This window comes from Neomonachus schauinslandi, chromosome 4 (assembly GCF_002201575.2).
Source record: "Neomonachus schauinslandi chromosome 4, ASM220157v2, whole genome shotgun sequence".
Lineage (NCBI taxonomy): Eukaryota > Metazoa > Chordata > Mammalia > Carnivora > Phocidae > Neomonachus > Neomonachus schauinslandi.
This window is the reverse complement of record NC_058406.1, coordinates 186,249,592-186,267,499: the sequence shown is the minus strand read 5'-3', so window position 1 is coordinate 186,267,499 and position 17,908 is coordinate 186,249,592. Positions and strand designations below refer to the sequence as shown.

Sequence of the window (17,908 nt, the reverse complement as noted above, 5' to 3'; positions counted from 1 at the left end):
GCGGGGTGCTGTGCCCAAACCTCTGGCCCTCAGAGCCGCAGGCGCTGTCCTTCCGCCCCTTGCTTCCATCCTGCTGGGCTGCTTCTCCTCCTCCTGCAGACCTGCTTGGCTTTGGGGACGGGTGGCCCCACCCTGCTCGGCCCCACCCAAGCCTGCTCGGCCCACCGCCGCCCCACCCAGCTCCATGTGCCCCGCCCTTCTCAGCCTTGCCCTTCAGCTCTCCCGGGGCCCACACAGCTCCACCTTGTCCAGCTCCACCCCACCAGCTCAGCCCAGCTCCTCCCCACTCAGCCCTGCCCTGCCTGCTCAGCCCTACCCTACCTAGCCCCACTCTGCCCTTCTGTCCTCCTGTGTCCCACCCAGCTCAGCTCCCCTCCGCCCTGCAGGCCAGGGCCGCTCACAGACAGCCTTATCAGTACAGCCACCCCAGGCCTAGACTCTGGGGTCCTCCTCCTGACTTCCGGCCTCCTGCGCCCCCACGATGCTCCACCCTCCCATCACCGAGTACTAGCGGTGGGCCTGGGGCATGCTGGCCGGCTCCCATCAGGGCTGCCCACACGTGTGGAGTGTGGGAAGGAGGGCCGCAGGGCCATGCGGTGAGGCTGGCCTGACACCCCTGCCCCAGACAGGCTCCCACATAACCTGCAGGCGGGGCTGGTGGCCTCGCGAAGCACGAGGGCCTCTTCCTTTGTTTCCGTGGGAAGACTAGAGAGGGAAAGCACTGTGTGCAGGTGGAGCTCTGGGGACACCCGGCCACGGAGGGCTGTGCCTGGCTGCTTTGGTAGCTGCTCACCGCCCCGGGGAGGGCCATGCTCGGCCTGTGGGCTCTGCACAGCCCCTGCCAGTGGGACGTGCACCTGTGGAGGGGGCCAGGCCAGGCACGCTGGTCCCAGGAACAGGCTGTCAGGACACCGTCACCCCCTTCCTGATGGGGAGGCCACACTGCTGGGGCCCATGTGGCCTGAGCCCTGGCTCCTCCTGGGCGAGGTGCATCCAGAGGGCCCGGCCAGGGTGAACAGCATGCATGCAGGAGCCAGAGGATGGGCCCCTCCGACAGGGAGCAGAGGAGGCGTGAGTTATGGCCCCCTTCCACCAAGCTAGCTCTTGGCCTCTCTGGGCTCCTTCTCCTTCCCTCTGATTTGGAGGCAGCTGACACTGACCACCTGACACTGATCCTCGGTGGGCCATGACCTGGGTGACCCCACACCTCCCAGGGCCCCCAGGGGCTGGGTGTTGATGGCTGGCAGCCTCCTGGCCTGCAGCCCTGTCTATAAAGCGGGAAGGGCCGTTTCTGTCCCGCTGGGAGCTAGGACTCTAACTGGGCGTGGGCGGGAGGAAGCCCGACCACTGAGGCACCCGCTTAAGCTGCGTCCAGGAGCTGCTGCCGCTCCCCACCATGGGCTGGCAGGTGGCCGGGAGGTGGGCAGCTCTGTCCCCAGGCCTGTGTGCTGCCCCTCGGTGGTCTGTCTGTCCACCACAGCTGTGCCTGCACGGCCGACCAGCCTCTCCTTCTCTGTGGCCTCGCCCCTGCCTCCCGGGAGTCTGGCCTGCGGGGCGCAGTCCCCACTTCGCATTCCCACCGGTCGTGTACCCTCATACTGTGCCCTCCACAGCGGAGCACACACAGCAAGGCCATGGCCAGTCTGGGCAGAGCCAGCCCTCCGGGCCGCAGCCTCTCACGTCCCTTCCGGCCTCAGATCCCCTCTCTGAGCCCATTTCCTAGTCCTGTGGGGTGTCAGAAATGGGGACCCTGAGGTAGTGGGCTGTGGGAAGCTGCCTGTGGAGCTCTCGGTTGAGTCCCCTGTCCTGGAGGTGCCCACCTCCCAGAGGAGTGGAAGGTATGTGTCTAGGGCCTCATGCTCCAAGGTGCGGGCAAGGAGACCCCTCACTTCTTTCTCCTGGGAATGAGGCTGCCCCAGGAAGGTGGCTTGTCCGTTGTCCTCACAGCTGCGGCCAAGACCGCCCGTGGTCCAGTGTCGCCTGTCACCACCAGGGCAGCCAGCCGGTTCCAGCAGGAAGGGCAGTTCTCACTGCGGAGTCTGGAGGGGCTGCTGTGGATGCAGTGGGAGCTTCCTTGTCCCTTGTGGGGAGGGGCTAGCTGGCCTCGGGCAGCTCGTGATCGCAGAGGGGAAGTGGAGGTCTGGCCCAGGGTCCCAGCCCCAGCCATGCCACTGCCTGGCCGTGGGATCCCCGAGGGGTTCCTTCTGGAAGCTTCAGTTTGTTTATCTGTAAGGCAGGACCATGTTGAAAGGGTTAAGGGAACACGAAAATCTTTGTCAGCCTGCAGGTGACGGTATGCCGCAGAGATGGACTGCCTGGCAGGGGCCTCACCTGGGCAGAGCCAGACCTGGTGGGTGTGGGTGGGGCAGGGCATAGCTCACAGCAGCCCCCGCAGCCCCTGCCTCACCCCTCCCTGGGGGCTCCTCGAGGCCCATGCCCCAGTTCACAGCCCCAGTTCACACCCTGCCAGGCCCGGTGTGGGCTACTCCTGACTAGGGGTTCACCCCAGCGGGAGACCCTGCTGTCACCAGGGCGCTGAGGTCGGCCGAGAGTCCGGGTGCCAACACAGTAACGGCGAGGGACCCTTCCGGGGGCCGGTCTTCTCTCGGGGAAGGAAGACTCTCCTGTCTCCCGGTGCTAGGCTCTTCCCAGCTTCTTCACGTGGAGCATCCAGCGTGCTTTTGTGACGCAGCCTTGGACGCCCCGCGGCCTCGCCTCGGCCCCGTTGGTTAAGGCCGTCACGGAGGTGGAGGCGTGCCGGGCTGCCTTGTTAGGAATAGCACAGCCGGTGTGTTGGGGTGGTTCCCAGGCCCCCCGGCACCGTTTCGTGGGGCACACGCTTCCCTCGGTCCCTTTCCGCCAGGTGTCCTGGTTCTTTGAACACGCTGGTGCCTTCCTGCCTGGACCCTCTTCCTCCAAACGCTCGAGCAACTGCCTTCCGCTTTGTACCTTCAGGTCTTGACGCAGGTGTTGCCCGTCTAAAATTCCAGTTTCTCCTCTGCGTTGTCGGACATACCGTGTCATGGATGATCTTGTGATTTTTCTCTTCGCGAGAACGGAGCCCACAGAGGCAGGGACTCTTGTCTGTTGTGGTCATTGTGGTGTTCCTACACCACAGAGGACACACGACACGATCTGGACGATCGATGACTGTCGTTTGCACAAACACATGGCTGGATGGAAGGATGAGGGACGGGTGGTTGGGAGACGGATGGAGGGGAGGACAGATGAGTGGATGGATGGGGGACGGAGGGATGCATGGTGCGTAGGTGGATGCGCGGGGGCCGGCCGGCCAGCCGGATGGGTGGTGGGTGGAGGGATGAGTAAGTTTTACGTGCAGGGACTCTATAGCAGATCTGTGACTTAATCAGAGAGCTCTGTTGCCTGTATTTATATGCATCGTTTTATCAGCCCTCACAAAAGCTCTGCGAGAGTGAGCACTCCTGTGTTCCAATTTTATCCGAGACGATGCGGAGGCTCAGAGAAGCCACGCCACTTGGCCCAGCCGTGCAGCTTGTGTGTGGCAGAGCGGGGACGTGAGTCCAGGCTGCCTGACTCAGGAACTGGGCTCTGCTGGCGGGCGACAGTGTCTGACCCCTGCCTCTCCGTCAGCCTCTCCCCCCGGGGGGTGGAGGTGGGGGAAGGGTGCAAGCGGTCACCCAGGTATGCAGAGTCCAGGAGCTGGGTATGGAAGGAGCTGGCCCATGGGGCCCAGCTCTGCCTACCCACGGCCCTTTACCTAGTCCTGCTTGAGGCTGGCTCTTCCTGCCTGGAGGGCGGGCCAGTGCCTCGCCTGCCCGGGGCCGGGGAGGTTGAATGAGATGGACACGTGCTTCTAGCCATTGCCAGCAGGTAGCAGGCTTGCCAGGCACTGGTCTGGCTGACAGAGCTGGGGCCCGAGTCGTGTGTCCACTCCCAGCCCGGGCAGCCCACCTCACCTGATCTCCCCTGGGAGGGTGGCGCTCCGTGCTCCGGTCCGGAGTGGGGGTCGCTTGACCCAGCACATTAGCTGCCTGGCAGGCCCAGGAGGGAGGAGGCTGGGGATGAGGAGGGGCAGGAGGGGCCTCCAGGCCAGGCAGAGCCCCCGGGGCCCAGCTACCCTCCCTGAGGCCGGCGCTGTGCAGCCAGAATGCGGGCGGTGGGGGTTGATGTGGCCGATGACGATAAATAAGTGAATAAATCAGTGAAATTTGGCGTTCCATTAACTGGAACAGTCGTGTTACGGGTGGATGGTTGCCAAGATCCTAATTATAAGAAGAGCTTGTGTAATAGAAAAAGTGCCACGGTGTTTTCTTTCTTTTTGGTCCTGGAAGTGAAGGGAACACACAGGTGCATGCGTGCACACACACGCATACCCATCGGGGTGTTACTGTGTCCCGTGCAAGGTTGTTACTCCGTGGTGCCCGTCGAGGAGAACGAAGATTCTGTGAGAGCTTTTAACGATTGCTAGTTTTAGAAGCCATCAGGAAAATAATCGCATGATTTAAACATTTATTTACTAAGTGAAGGTGTTTTGAGTCTCTCTCTGCCGCCCACTCTCCCGCTTTCCGGTACCACGGCTGGTGCCGCCTGCCATCCCTGGAGGGTGCCATCTTGGGGCAGCTCTGGGGGGCTTCTGGGCACCCAGTGCAGGCCCACCTTCCTTCAGGCCCGTGACCAGCCTGGCTCCGAGCCCTCCCCTCCAGGACCAAGGACCGGGCTTCTGCCGGAACGTGGCTCCCACCCAGGCTTCTGGTGGGCCCCACGTCTCTGGCGTATCCCCCAGGCGTGCCCGGGAGTTGGGCCCCACCTGCCTTTGGCATCCTCCTCCCGGAGCCGAGGCATGCCCAGGTGTCCAGGCACAGTGACTAGGGGGACACTGTCCCTGCCAGTGGCCTGCACCGAGATGTTCCTGTTTTGCATGCTGCCTGCTGCTGAGGCTGTCCGTCCACACCTCTTCTCTTGGGCCCTCCCTCTCCTGGCAAATTGGCAGCTCTGTCCCCAGAGCCGGCCTAGTCTCGTTGCCCCATCCATTCTGCAGACGGCCATTGGATGCTGGGGTGAATGAGACACAAACCCCTCACCCCCAGGAGGTCCCAGGGCCTGGGAGCTGTTTTGCAGGAGGCACACACCCGAGAGCCAGGCACAGCTGGGTGAAGACCCGTCCAAGGAGCACCACCTCCCTGCTCCTCCCTGGCACAGAGGGCCAGGGCTGTGGGTGGGGACTTGCGGGAGGCTGCTGCCTGGGGGTCTGGACAGGGTCTGCAGCCCCAAGCTCACCAGCCCCTCCCCGTAGTCTGCTTCCCTCCCGAGGATGGTCCCTCATGTGTGCCCCCTTGTGGCATCCCTGTCCTCCCGCCCACAGTCTTGCAGCCCTCGGACCTGGCAGAGACCAGCTGAAGCATGCGGGGCCTTGGGACACCCTCTCATCCTTCGTTCCTCCCAAACACGGCTTAACTGTTTAGAGCAAGGAGAGTCTATTCAAAATGATGGGGGATGTCTTACAAAACGGAGAGTGCTGGGAAGGTAGGGTGTGCAAGCACCCCAAGAGCTGGGAAACGGGTCCTCTTGCATAGGGTTGAGGGCTGGGTGACAGCTCTCTGGGTCAGGGGGTGTCCAGGCCTGGGGAGGAGAGGAACTGAGCTCCAAGTGGTTTACCAGGCCTTTCGTCCTGACAGGTCAGGGGGATGAGCATTCTGCTCACCTTGTAGGAGGCACAGAGTGGGAGTGAGGGGCTCTTGTCCTGGGTGAACAGCGGGGTGCCCTTGAGTCCATCACACATGGGGGAAGAGTCCCATGGAGAGGGGGTTCTCTGCAGAAAGCATTTTCCAGAACACCAAAGGGGGGGGATGGTTCTTAGTGTTGCTGTTCCCAGGGGTCCAGCCTGAGCTTCTGTTGAAGACAAATGGCGTTTATGTGTCACTGACTGAGAGGGTCATGGGTCATGGATCTTGGGGGTGAAGCAGGGCCTCAGGGCGGTCTGCTGGGGACTCCTGCAGCATCAGTCAGCCCGGAGGCTGGCAAAGATCAGTGGTCTGCGTGTCGGGCATTTTGAAAAGAGGGAGGCCTGGAATAAAGAAGGGTGTGTGTGACAGGTGACCTGGACCGCCAGGAGCCCAGGGAGTGGGAGGCTCCCGGTGCGCAGCCCTGAGATGTGGGTGCCCCTGAAGCATGGTCCAGGGTGGGTCACCCTGCGTAAGGCTCCCTTCCTCTGCAGTGCTGCTTCCGGCGCAGTGAGGGCCCTGGGAGTCGGAGCCCAAGTGGACGTCTGCGCATCTCCGCTCACGCCAGCCGACCAGGTGGTTCCCACTCTAGGGGGCCTGCCGGGCCAGCTGGGTGTGGACAGGAAGTCTGGGGCGCGGCCCACCTGGCTCCATCTGTCCCACTCTGGGCAGGACCCCATGTGTGGGCTGTCACCGGCTCCTGGCGGTGTTTTGAGGACTGCTTCCTGCAGAAACCTCCTGCCGGGGGGGGGGGGGGGGGGGGGGGGGGGGTGGGGTCAGGCCCTGGCGGGGAATGTTTGTAAAGCCGGCTGGCAGCAATGGTACCATGTATTGGCAGCAAGCTGGAAAACTGCCTTGGCCGCTGCATCTTTCAGGGAGGCCTCCCCGAAGTCCAGAACGTGAGCCAGACTGGGGACGCCGTGTTCTGTCCCGGCTGTCCCAGGTTATTGGGGTCAGTGCTGTGCCAGACCGGGACGAGCCAGCTCAGCCGCCACGGAGTATGGTGGCTGCCCCTCCGCTGGCAGGCAGCGTGAGAGTCCCAGGCCCCTGGGAGGGTACTGGGCTTGGGTCCCCTGCTCCACAACACCCCTCCTTGCCCGGTCCTTTGCTGAGTGTGGCTGTGCCCCTAGGCCAGCCGTGGCCCCCAGCCGCCCTGCCCGTGGGAAGAGACAGAGTGCATGCCCATGAATCCTGCCGGTGTGGGCAGCTGTGCTGGGTGACCCCCCATGTACTGACGCCCGGGTGTCGTGACTGCCGGGGTGCCCTGCAGTGGTGAGGCCTGGCTGGGTAGTGACCCGGGGTAGGCCAGCCCAAACTCGGCTGTGATTGCTGGCTCCAGCATTGGTCAGTCACATACCCTTGGGAGAGACCCTTAACCTCTCGGTGACTTGGTTTCCCTGTCTGCAAAGTGGGGGTACTGGTAGGTGTGCTCACATATAGCATGGGGAGACTGAGTCACCTTAGAAAGGCTCCTAAGAGTCCCAGAGTCCAAGTGCACCCAGGACCAGGCTCGGGGCCCCCAGATGAGCCTCCTGTGAGAGGCCTCGGTGACCAAGCTGGAGGTTGGGCGTGGCTGTCCCCTGCCCAGCCTCTGACAGGGTTGGAGCAGAAACCTGGAAATCTGGGCAGGGAGGCAGTGTGACTGGGGCTCTGCTGAGCCTGCAGCCTTTATCTCGTGACCTTGACATCTCAACTTTAGGGTGGAGCCTAGGCTTGGCCTCCCCAGCCGGTGGCCTCACCCGGAAGCTGTGGTGACGGGGATCCCAGAAATGGGCCCAGGGCCACCCAGCACCCACCCATCTGCTACCGTCCTCCAGAAACGAGACCCACAGGCTCACCTGTGGGCCGCCACCTTCCCAGCCACGGGCCCTGTTTCTGCAGAGTGGCCATCTGCCCTGCACCGTGGTTAAGCCCATAATTGAATTGCAATTGATAGTACACGTAGGTTTAAGATCATGCTAATTGCTTCGTTTCCCAGAACACTCCTAAAAAGAAAATGAATTTCCGTGTAATATTTTGCAGTGGATGAAATGACCCTTGTGGAAATCGATCCAGGTTCCAGAATGAGCTGCAGAGCGGGAGGGCCTGGGGTGGGGTTCACGCCCCCGCCCCTCCACACCTTCCCTCACTGGCATGAAGGAATCTTCCCTGACTTGGGCTCAACCCACGTGCCAGGCACCCAGGGAGGAAGCTTTGGTTTTGCTCATGTGATAGATGAGGAAATCTGTCCCCAAGGTGAATGGTCTTGCCCAGGGTCACCTGGCTGGCCAGTGGAGGAGCTGTCTCCTGCAAAGTGGCATTCAAGAAAAGGGTGGCCTTGGAGCCAGTGGGCATAGGTGTCAGTCCCACCCTCCCTCTCTCTGGGAGGCCTTGGGGGTCATGGACCCTCTCGAGTGTCCACAACCTTTACTGTCAGATGGGTGTTGTGACCTGGCCTCAGGGCTGCTGCCAAGTACGACGGTGCTGTGTGACGTGCCCCCAGCATTGCTCCAGGCGTGTGGCCTGTGAAGAATATGGCCACGTCCCTCACAAGCATCACTGCTGCTTTGCTGGCAAATGGAGATAAGACATTTGAACAACATGGAGGATGCAAGATATGCTTAAATGGGATACCCCAAATTCTCTTGGTCCAAATATCTATTTCTTACCCTGTTCACTAGCTTCATGAAGCCACTCAGTCTTTCCATGGCAGTGGGACTGGCATCCATCCACCATCTACCCATCCATCCATCCATCCAACCACCCACCCGTTCACCCATCCATCCACTATTTGTCTATCTATCCACCGTTCACCACCTATCCATTATCCATCCATCCACCATCCATCCATCCATCCATGTATCTACCCATCTACCCATCCATCCATCCATCCATCCATCTACCCACCCATTCATCTTCTTGTCCATCCATCCATCCATCAGTTCATTCACCTATCCACCCATCCCCATCCATCCACCATCCATCCATCCATCCATCCATGTCTCTACCCATCCACACATCCATCCACTCATCTGTCCATCCATTCATCTTCCTGTCCATCCATCCACCCGTCCATCCATCAATTCATCCACCTGTCCACCCATCCACCATCCATCCACCCATCCGTCCATTCACCCATCCACTGTCCTTTCATCTACCTATCCATTCATCCATTCATCCACCTATACATCCACCCCTCATCCCGTCCACCATCCACCCACCCACCCACCCACCCACCCACCATCCGTCCAACCATCTGTCCATCCACCCCACTCCCTCAGGATTTATTGAGCAGCACCTGTGTGCTAGCTTGTGCCAGGAGCTGGGTGTACAGAGAGGGAAAGATACCACCTTTCAGTCAAGGAGCCCCAAAGCAAGTATGGGGAATGAGGTGTCTACAGGACCAACAGGCCTGTGGGAGGTGCAGACAGTGTTGGCAACACTGCCCTGCACTTGACTGTAGCCCTCCAGGGCTAGCCTTGGGTCCCCTGTACCCAGTGAGGATGCTTACAGCCCTGGGATACCCAGGGAGCTTGGGGTTTGGCCTTGGGATCAGGTAAGAATGTTCAGATCCCAGCCCTGTCTCTGACTTGGTGGGGGCATGACCCAGGCTTGTTCCTGGTTCTTGGCTTTCACTTAGCACTCCCTGATGGCTGTGCCCTTGACCATCGCACCTAATGGCCATCTTCTTGTTTCCACAGAGTGACTTGTTGGATGTCAATCAGATCATCAAGGACTTGGCCTCTATGGTGTCAGAGCAAGGGGATGCCATAGGTGGGTATCTGTGCTACCCTCTGAACCACCTGCCCCACAACCACATACCCTTTCCCCCAGGTGTAGGCAGGGCTGCCTCCTAGATGAACGAGAGCCAGGGTGGTTCTGGAGGTCTGAGCCTCTGCTGCCCCTCCACTCCATGTCCCCAGGTCTCCCCAGCCCCTCAGGAAGGCCAGGGTTGGGAAGGCTCATGCAAGAGGGTGGCCCACCCATTCTGCTCATTGAAGAGTCTGGGCCTCTGTGCCTCCCACCCTGGGCCTTCGTCCCATCAGAGGACTCCCCAGGGTGAGGACAAACTGTCCTGGGTGGGGGAGGGGTCAAGGCTGCAGTGGGTGCCCCAGCAGAGAGGGCTGGACATGTGGAGCCCAGAGCCACCTGGAGCAGGCCCCTGTCCCTGGTTTCTGTGTTCCCTCCACATGAGACCTCAGCCCCACCCAGCCTGGTCTCTCCACCCCAGGTGGCCACATGGTTCTTCTGCTGCTGTCCCGAGGGCCTGGGAGCCCTGAGTGGGCGGTGTAGGAACCATGGTTCTCTGGTGCAGAAGCGTGGGGCTGACTTCTGGCACCAGAGCCACTGGCCAGCACAGTTAGCTCCCAGCCAGCCTCTGCCCCCCTCCCCGTTCCAAGGTTCTGAGGTCCGTGTGTATCCTGCTCCCCACGGGGCAGCCTGGCCATCCCCCTGGCTGTGTTGCACCCCCAGGAGAGGAAGGGACCCCGGGGCTGCTGTCCAGCACACTCGCCTTTCGCCCTTTCTCAGAGCCTGGGCTGCGTGCAGGGCTGTGCTCAGCGGCTGTGCAGTGGGCTGCCCCAGCATGCCTCGCGCTGGTCTCCACAGGCCCCTGCCTGCCTGGGCTGCACGTCCTCCTGCCTCGCGCCCCTGTCGGCCTCAGCATGGCTGCTGCAGCCATTCCCACCTCTGGCTGGCTGTCTCCGGGCGGGGTGTGCAGAGTGTTTTGTCCACTCTAGATGTCACCCAGATGGTCACTCAGTCCCAGTGACAGACTGATGGGGAGGGGCCGTCTCCAGGTGCAGGGGGGAAGAGGGGGAGGCAAGGGCTGACTTGTGGCCACCGTGGTCAGGGCCTGGGGACCCTGGGGCACCTGGAGTGGGACACCTGGGGCTGAGAGCAGCTGAGACCGCAGGACCCCACAGTGTGCTGCTGTGGGTGATCCAACCGTGATGGATGATGGGCAGGGGCCCGTGTGCCCCTCGGCAGGGACCATGGAGGCTGTGAGCCTGGCAGTGCTCGGCTGGGCCCGGCCCGGCCCGTCTGCTCCCCAGCTGGCCGCGGGCCTCTGCCTGCTCCCTCAGCCTCTGGTGCCTTTCCAGGGTCCGGCAGCAGCAACACGTCCCGGCAGAGCTCCAGCCCAGAGCCAGCCGTGACGGCCCTGCTGCCCGGGCTGGGCTGTGCGCCCCTGCGGCGGGGCCTCCACTCCCGCACCAAGACGCGCAAGCCCAACTTCAGCCCCCAGGAGACGGAGGTGCTGGTGCAGAGGGTGGCACGCCACCACCCGCTGCTGTTCGGGGCGCTGCGGGGCACGCCCTCCCGGAAACACCGCGTGTGGAGCAAGATCCTGCAGGCGGTGAACGCGCTGGGCTACTGCCGGAGGGACCTGGGCGACCTCAAGCACAAGTGGAGGGACCTGCGAGGGGCGGTGCGCAAGAAACTGGCAGAGCGCCCACGGGCCCCCGGCCTCATCCTTACCCCTGTCGAGCGCATGGTGGCCGAGACCTTCTCAGCCCCAGGCCCCCTAGGCGAGGGCCAGGCTGCCGAGCCCCTGCCAAGTAAGTGGGCCCCCTAGGCCTGCCTCTGTGCTGGGGTTCCAGTGAAGGGCCCCAGGGAGCAGGACCCTCGGGGAGGGCTGGGGGCCTGTGGGTCTGACCAACACCCACGTGTAGATGGGAAATGGAGCCTGGGGTCCGCGAGGGGCCCACCCACCTGGGCAACAGAGGAGCTAGGGCTCAGAGTCAGTCTCATCCTGGCCCCAAGCTGGGAGCCCTTCTGGGGGTCCCCCCACAATGACGTAGCACAGCCAAGGGCCTCCAGAGGCTGAGGGAGCAGAGGACAAGGGGCCATGCTCCCCCACCTGTCCCCACCTGGTGCCACTCTCCTGGTGTGGGGGAGGGGGACCACCCTGACCCCTTCCTGTGCTCTCGTTATGGGGGCCCTTTTCCCTGGGATCACTCAGCCCCCAGAGTAGACCAGGGCAGTGTCCAGCGGTTCTCAGCTTCCCAGGGCACACTGACCCCCCACTCTGAGCCCATGCGCCCGCCTATAGGCCCCCTTATCTGGAAGTTTCTGTGTCTGGTGAGGAAGGCATGAGGTGCTTGGTGGGGTCTTCCCGCTGCACACGGCCACCTCTGGCCTCCAGGGTGGTGCTGGCCTGGACTCCTGGTGCCACCTCCTTCTGCGCCTCCTCCTGCCGCTCCTCTTCCTCAAGACACCTCTGAATGTCCTGGTCAGTCTGCCGCAGCGGCCGCACCCCTCCTCTCGGCCAACATGGACTCTTTGCTTCCTGAGGAGCTGCTGGAAGCCCCTTGGGGATGAAGCCTGGAGCAAGACCAGCTCTCTCTCAAAGGCCACAGCGTGGACCACAGGACTCAGCCTGCACACAGATGCCCCAGCGGATGGCTACAGCACAGCATCTAGTGGGCCTGGCGGAAGATGTGTACAGATGCGCCGTTCCCTGCGGGCTGGCCTTGGTCATGGGCCTGGGAGACGGTGCAGGACAGGGCCAGCCTGGCAGGCCAGGGGAGGCTGGCACAGTCTCCTGCAGGCAGGGCCAGACCCAGTTTTGGGGCGCTGCAGGGCTGACACCCCCACCAGGCCCACCCCACGAGTCCCCAGCCCTGGAGCCGGGCAGGAATTTGGTGGCTGTGTTGCTCTTGAAGGTCACTGGTGCTTGGCTCAGCAAACTGGGTTATGGAGGGGTCCAGTCCAGCACAGACGTCCCTGCCTGCCCTGCTGGGCCAGGCGCCCCCTTCCCTAGACCCTGCAGCCCCTGGGCTTGCCTCCGTCAAGGCAGCCAACTGACTGGTTCCTTAGTGCTGTGAGCTCCTCCTGGGAGTGTCCGTCCTGGGACTGTGCTGATTGTCACTGAGTGACCGAGTGAGAGGGAGTGGCCTGGGGCCAGACCTCCCTGACAGGGCTGAGCTATGGGTCAGGGAGGCGGCTGCAAAACCTGATTTGGGGTGGGGAGTGGGGGGTGGGTGGCAGAGACTACTGCCGCAGGTCCCACCAGTTTCTCCGTCTGGGTCAACGCTCGCCTGGCGCCTGGGCAGGGTCAGGCCTGCAGGGGCCTCTCACGGCCACGGGCTGAGGATAGCCAGTTGGTAGAGTTTGGGGCCTCCATGGGGGGCTGAATAGGCAGTTCTCTGGCTGTGCCTTGAGGTGCACCCCCCTGCTGTCTGTGAGTGTTTGGGGAGTGGTGCTGAAGGGGGTTCTCTTTGGCCCCCCAAGGCCTGGCCCGGAGTCTGGGTGCCCCGTAGTCTCTGGAGCAGAGGCCCTGCAGGACAAGCTCCCGCTGAGCAGCCCCTGTGCAGGGCCTGGGGTTGAGTGGAGGGCACCTGCAGATTTGCCCCTGACCAGCTCGGGGTCTTCAAGATGAAGCAGAGGTGGTTCAGGGCCGACGAAGCGTCAGGGTGTGCAGGCCAGGTGGTGGGTTGCCGCCCGCCCGCCCGCCTGGCAGCCCCTCGGGGAGGGAGCTGGGTCTGGGGGGCAGGTCTGCTTGTACCGTGGCCCAAGGCAGAATTGGGTCTGATCTGGGGGGCGCTCTGCAGGCCGAGCATGTTCATTCTTGGTCTGAGGTGGCCTTAGGCTGTGGGATCGCTTGCGTCGCCAGGGCCTGTGCTCGGTGCAGGCCAGACTCGGGCTTTGTCGGAGCCTGAAAGCAGAGTGCCGGCAAAGCCCAGGCTCTGTGCGGTTGCTGGACGGAGGCAGGACCCAGCTAGGAGGGTGACCCCCAGCGCCCGGCACTGGCCCAGACCCTGCCGTCTTCCCATGCGTGGGAGCCGCTGCTCCTGCCCTGTGCGTCCGTCTCTTCCCTCCGCGGGAGCAGGGTGGGGCTGCTGCCGCCCACGACCTGGGGGTGCGACGTGGCTCCCTGGCACCTGAGCAGGGACCTGGGTGGACACTGGGGGGTCAGCGCTGCACATGGGGGAGAAGCAGGGGTGCCCCAGCATGAGAAGGGGTGAAGCCCTCCTTCCTCTGCTTCCAGTGGGGCTCCACATGGAGGGGCTGGGCTTTGGGTGCGGGGGAGGGAACCCCAGAGAAGACAGCCCCTCAGAGCAATCCGCTGGGCAGGGGACACGCCGTGCGCCGGTGGTGCCTGCGTTCATCTGGGCCTTCTCTGCCGCGGTCCTCGGGCCTGCCGCTCCGCTCCACTCCGGGGCACCCCGGCGTGTCGTGCTCCAGGGGAGATGAAGGATTTGAATTGAACTATCTCTGCCTCCGAAGTCCTGTGAGTTTGGGGTCCTGTCTCCTTGTGCTTGAAGCAGGAGCTGTGTGTTCGCAGTAGCTGGCAGTATCGGCCGCTGGCCGTCGGGGAGAGCGCCTCTTGCTGTGGCCACAGGCTTGCTCCATCTAGCGCTACCAGGATCCCTGGCGGTAGAAGAGGACACAGTGTAGACGTGTCCTTCACCTGGATTCAAACCCAGTTCCTACTGCGGGTGAATGTCACAGTCTTAACTCACCATCGCTCTGTGTGTCCCGCAGCCTAGCCTTGAGTTCTGAGTGGGTCTGGCACGTTTTCACAAGGCGGCCTTTTTACTGCCGGCATCGTGGAGTGGAATGCTCTGGCTTCCTGGGGATGCTCTGGGCCTCATGAGGGTGGGCCAGCTGTGCTGCCGGTGCACTGATCAGGGCTCCGCTGACACCCCCACCAGGCCCGTGCCTGAGACCCCACATGGAAGCCTGAGCCGGTCAGCCACTGTCTGGAGACCACGGGCCAGCGTGCGCTGCCGCCCAACCACAGACCCAGGCAGGATGGTCCTTCTAGTGGCTCCATGGGACCTGCAGAGACGGCCTCTGTCCCTTTCTTCGAGGCAGGGGCCATGGTCAGGAGCAGGAGGACTGCCCAAGGGTGCAGAGAAGTAACAGGGCCAGGCCTCTTTCCGGGCTGGCCTCGGCCCTTTCCTGAGTGGGCTGTCCTTGCCCCCAGGGGCACCTCCTGATGGCTCGGTGACCAGTGCCCACGCCAGCCACGTGGCCCAGCGCCCCATCCCTGCAGCCTCTGCCTCTCTGGAGGCTGGACTCCTCACCGGGCTTCCAGTGAAGCCAGCATGGGGTCTTAGTGACCACTGGGGGGGGCAGTGGCCATCTACCCCCCACACCTCTGGGCCTGGGCTCCCTGGGGCTCGCCCTTGGGGTATCCTCAGGGTCACACTCTGTAATTCCTTCTGTTGTCTTGATTTGCAGATAGTATTGAAGCCAGCCTTGAGGCTGCGTCCTCGCACACAGAGGCGGCCAGCGAGCTCCTGGCTGGAGCCAGCCGGCACCAAGTAAGTCAGTATGAGGGGACAGCACGGCTGGCCCGCGGCCCCCTCTGTCCTGTCTCCCTGGGAGGCCTAGGCCCTGCCCAGTACTTGGGAGGGGCACGCCCACAGGATCTTCTCTGAGTCAAGGGGGACTGGTGCAGGGGAGGGGAGAGAGAGGACTGCGGGGTCTGCACCCAGGGTGCTGCGCACCACCACCTGCTGTCTGCACCCCTGCTGAGGCTGGAGGGCACGGAACGGGTCATGAGTGTGAGCAGGACCACGTGGGGCATCTCACTGCCGTGGGTGCTGGGCACAGCCGTGGTTGCCTGGGAGCACACTCACCAGCCTGCCTTTCCAGAAAGCTCTGTGGCTTCTCTTTTGCGCGGAAGGGCAAGCTGGGTCTGGTGGTGTCTGTCCCCTTCCTCTGACCCTCCTACTCCTGCATCAGCTGCCCAAGCACCTGTGTGGCTCAGGGCTGCCTCTGGCCTGGCTCTGGTCTGGAGGCTGTGGTGGGCCCTTCCTTCTTGGAGCCATCAGAACTTGGCTTGGGACAAGTTGGCTGGCTCAGGGAGTGAGAGCAAATATCAGGCCTTTATTTGCTTGCGATGGGGCTTAGAGCAGCCCTGGGGACTGACGGCTGGGCCTCCGTGCTAACCCGCCGCCGCCGCCGCCGCCACGTGAGCACCTGATCAGGCCAGGTCCAGCTGGGAGGGAGGGCTGGGCAGCCATCCTCCGCTCACTCCTTACTCACTCACCAGCCCTCTGCTCCGTGCTGGGCTCTGACACACAGAGATGGACACCGTAGAGCCTGTCTCTCCATGAGTGGGCATCCCAGGGGGAGGGTGGGATGGACGGTCCGGTCCAGTGAGAGGTGGGGCAGGGAGAGTTTCCTGGGAGAGCGCATGCTCTATCTTGAAGGCCAGGTAGTAGTTGTCCTGGTGGAAAGGACAGCATGCTCAGAGGCCGAAGGAGGAACCACCCAGGCAAGGTCAGGAGTGTGAGCACTGTGTGGGGGCCGCGGTGGGCAGGAGCAGGGCAGAGCGTTCCAGGGGATGATGCCCTCATTCCCTGGGGTCTCTGGGAAGTCAAAGCTGTGTTGGCTTCCCCTCTTCTCCATCAACGGCCCTCAGTATGAAAAGTCGGGGTGACGGAGGGTCAGCTGCACATGAGAATGGGCAAATGCTGCACCGGGAGAAGAAACAGGCTGCGCCAAGGTCTTGTCTGCAGGATGGGAGCAGAGGCAGGCTGACGTCAATTTGGTGCTCACTGCCTGGCCCATGGCCCCTGCCACCTTACAGCACACTGAGGGCAGCTAGGCCCTCCACCTGGGACCTCTCCGCCAAGCTTGGTCCTCCCGGAGTGGAAGGTACAGTTTGCAAATGACAAGCAAGACAGACTTGCCCGAAGCTCAGGGCTGGGCCTCTCTGATGGGAACTCTTCCAAGTGGCGGGGCCTGCCGGTCGCCCTCACCAACAGCCGCATCTTGAGAGGGAAGCAACAAGTCCGCAGGGCGGCTGCCTCCATGCATATCCAGGGCCACCAGGTCGGAAGGATCGGTAGATGCCAGGAGCACAGAAGGAAGATGTGACAGTGAGGAAGAGGAGCAGCAGCAGGAGGAGGTGGAGGCTGCATGGGTGGCCACCTGTGTCCACGGACACCTCATCAGGCTCAGACCCCTTCCCCTGTCCCATTCCCAGGGAGCTCATTGGACCCTGCCCACTATCACTACCCCATTTCCATTGCAAAGCAGTAACTCCTGTGCCATAGGTGAGGTGAGCGAGGCTCAGACCCAGGAGGTAAGCCCACAGTTGCTGCCACATAGGAATGTCCTCCCACTCCTCTCCACCAGCATGTTGGGACGTGTCCAGCAAGACAGGACATGGCACAGCCCCATGTTTCAGGTCCAGTTTTTCCCTGGGAAGTTGGCCAGTGTACCCCCCACACCCTGACAGGAGGAAGGATTAGACATCCCTACAGCCAGACACTGGGGATTGGAAGTCCAGAGGAGAGAAGGGTTTCCCAAAACTGCATGGCTGTCAAGAGGCAGAGCTGGTTTTGGACCCTAGGCTCTAGGATTTCATGTCCAGGGCTTTTCCTGCTGCCTTGGGGAAACTCTGGTACACTCTCTCAGCCTCCTAGAACATCCACTTGCTGGAGGAGTGGACCCAGAGATCCATGGATAGGTGCCTGGATGGATGGAAGGATGGATGATTGGGTGGGTGGGCAGAGGCGAGGGCAAATGGATGGGTGGATGGAGGATGGACAGATGGGTAGGTGGATGGAGGATGGATGGATGGGTGGACAGAGGCATGGATGGATGGATGGATGGGTAGACAAGAGGCACAGGTAAATAGATGGGTGGATGGAGGATGGATGGATGGATGGATGGATGGGTGAGTGGACAGAGGTGTGGATGGATGGGTGGACAGAGGCGTAGATAAATGGTTGGGTGGATGGAGGGTGGACGGATGGGTGGATGGGTGGAGGATGGATGGATGGATGAATGGGTAGATAAGAGGCATAGGTAAATAGATGAGTGGATGGAGGATGGATGGATGGATGGATGGATGGGTGAGTGGGCAGAAGTGGATGGATGGGTGGACAGAGCCATAGCTAAATGGCTGGGTGGATGGAAGATGGATGATTGATGGATGGATGGGTAGACAGAAGTGTGGGTGAATAGATGGGTGGATGGAGGATGGATGGATGATGGGTGGGTGGATGGAGGATGGACAGATGGATGGGTGGACAGAGGTGTAAGTAAATGGGTAGGTGATGGATGGGTGGATGGATGGATAGAAGATAGATGGGTGGATGGAGGACGGATCATGAATGGGTGGGTGGATGGAGGATGGATGGATGATGGATGGATGGGTGGACAGAGCCATGGATAAAGGGGTAGACAGATGGAGGATGGATGGATGAATGGATGGGTGAATGGAGGATGGATGGATGGAGGTATGAGTAAATGGATGGATG

At 62.2% G+C, this 17,908-nt stretch overlaps 1 protein-coding gene across 1 annotated transcript in view; it reads left to right on the top strand.

The window, feature by feature from the left end:
* Positions 1-17,908, top strand: part of TSNARE1 (t-SNARE domain containing 1) — a 93,856-nt gene that overhangs the window by 73,737 nt on the left and 2,211 nt on the right. Inside the window, exons 11-12 of the mRNA XM_044914693.1 lie at positions 9,383-9,455; positions 10,784-11,239. Of these exons, the coding sequence (XP_044770628.1) occupies positions 9,383-9,455; positions 10,784-11,239 (529 nt within the window). The remainder of the gene's footprint in view (positions 1-9,382; positions 9,456-10,783; positions 11,240-17,908) is intronic.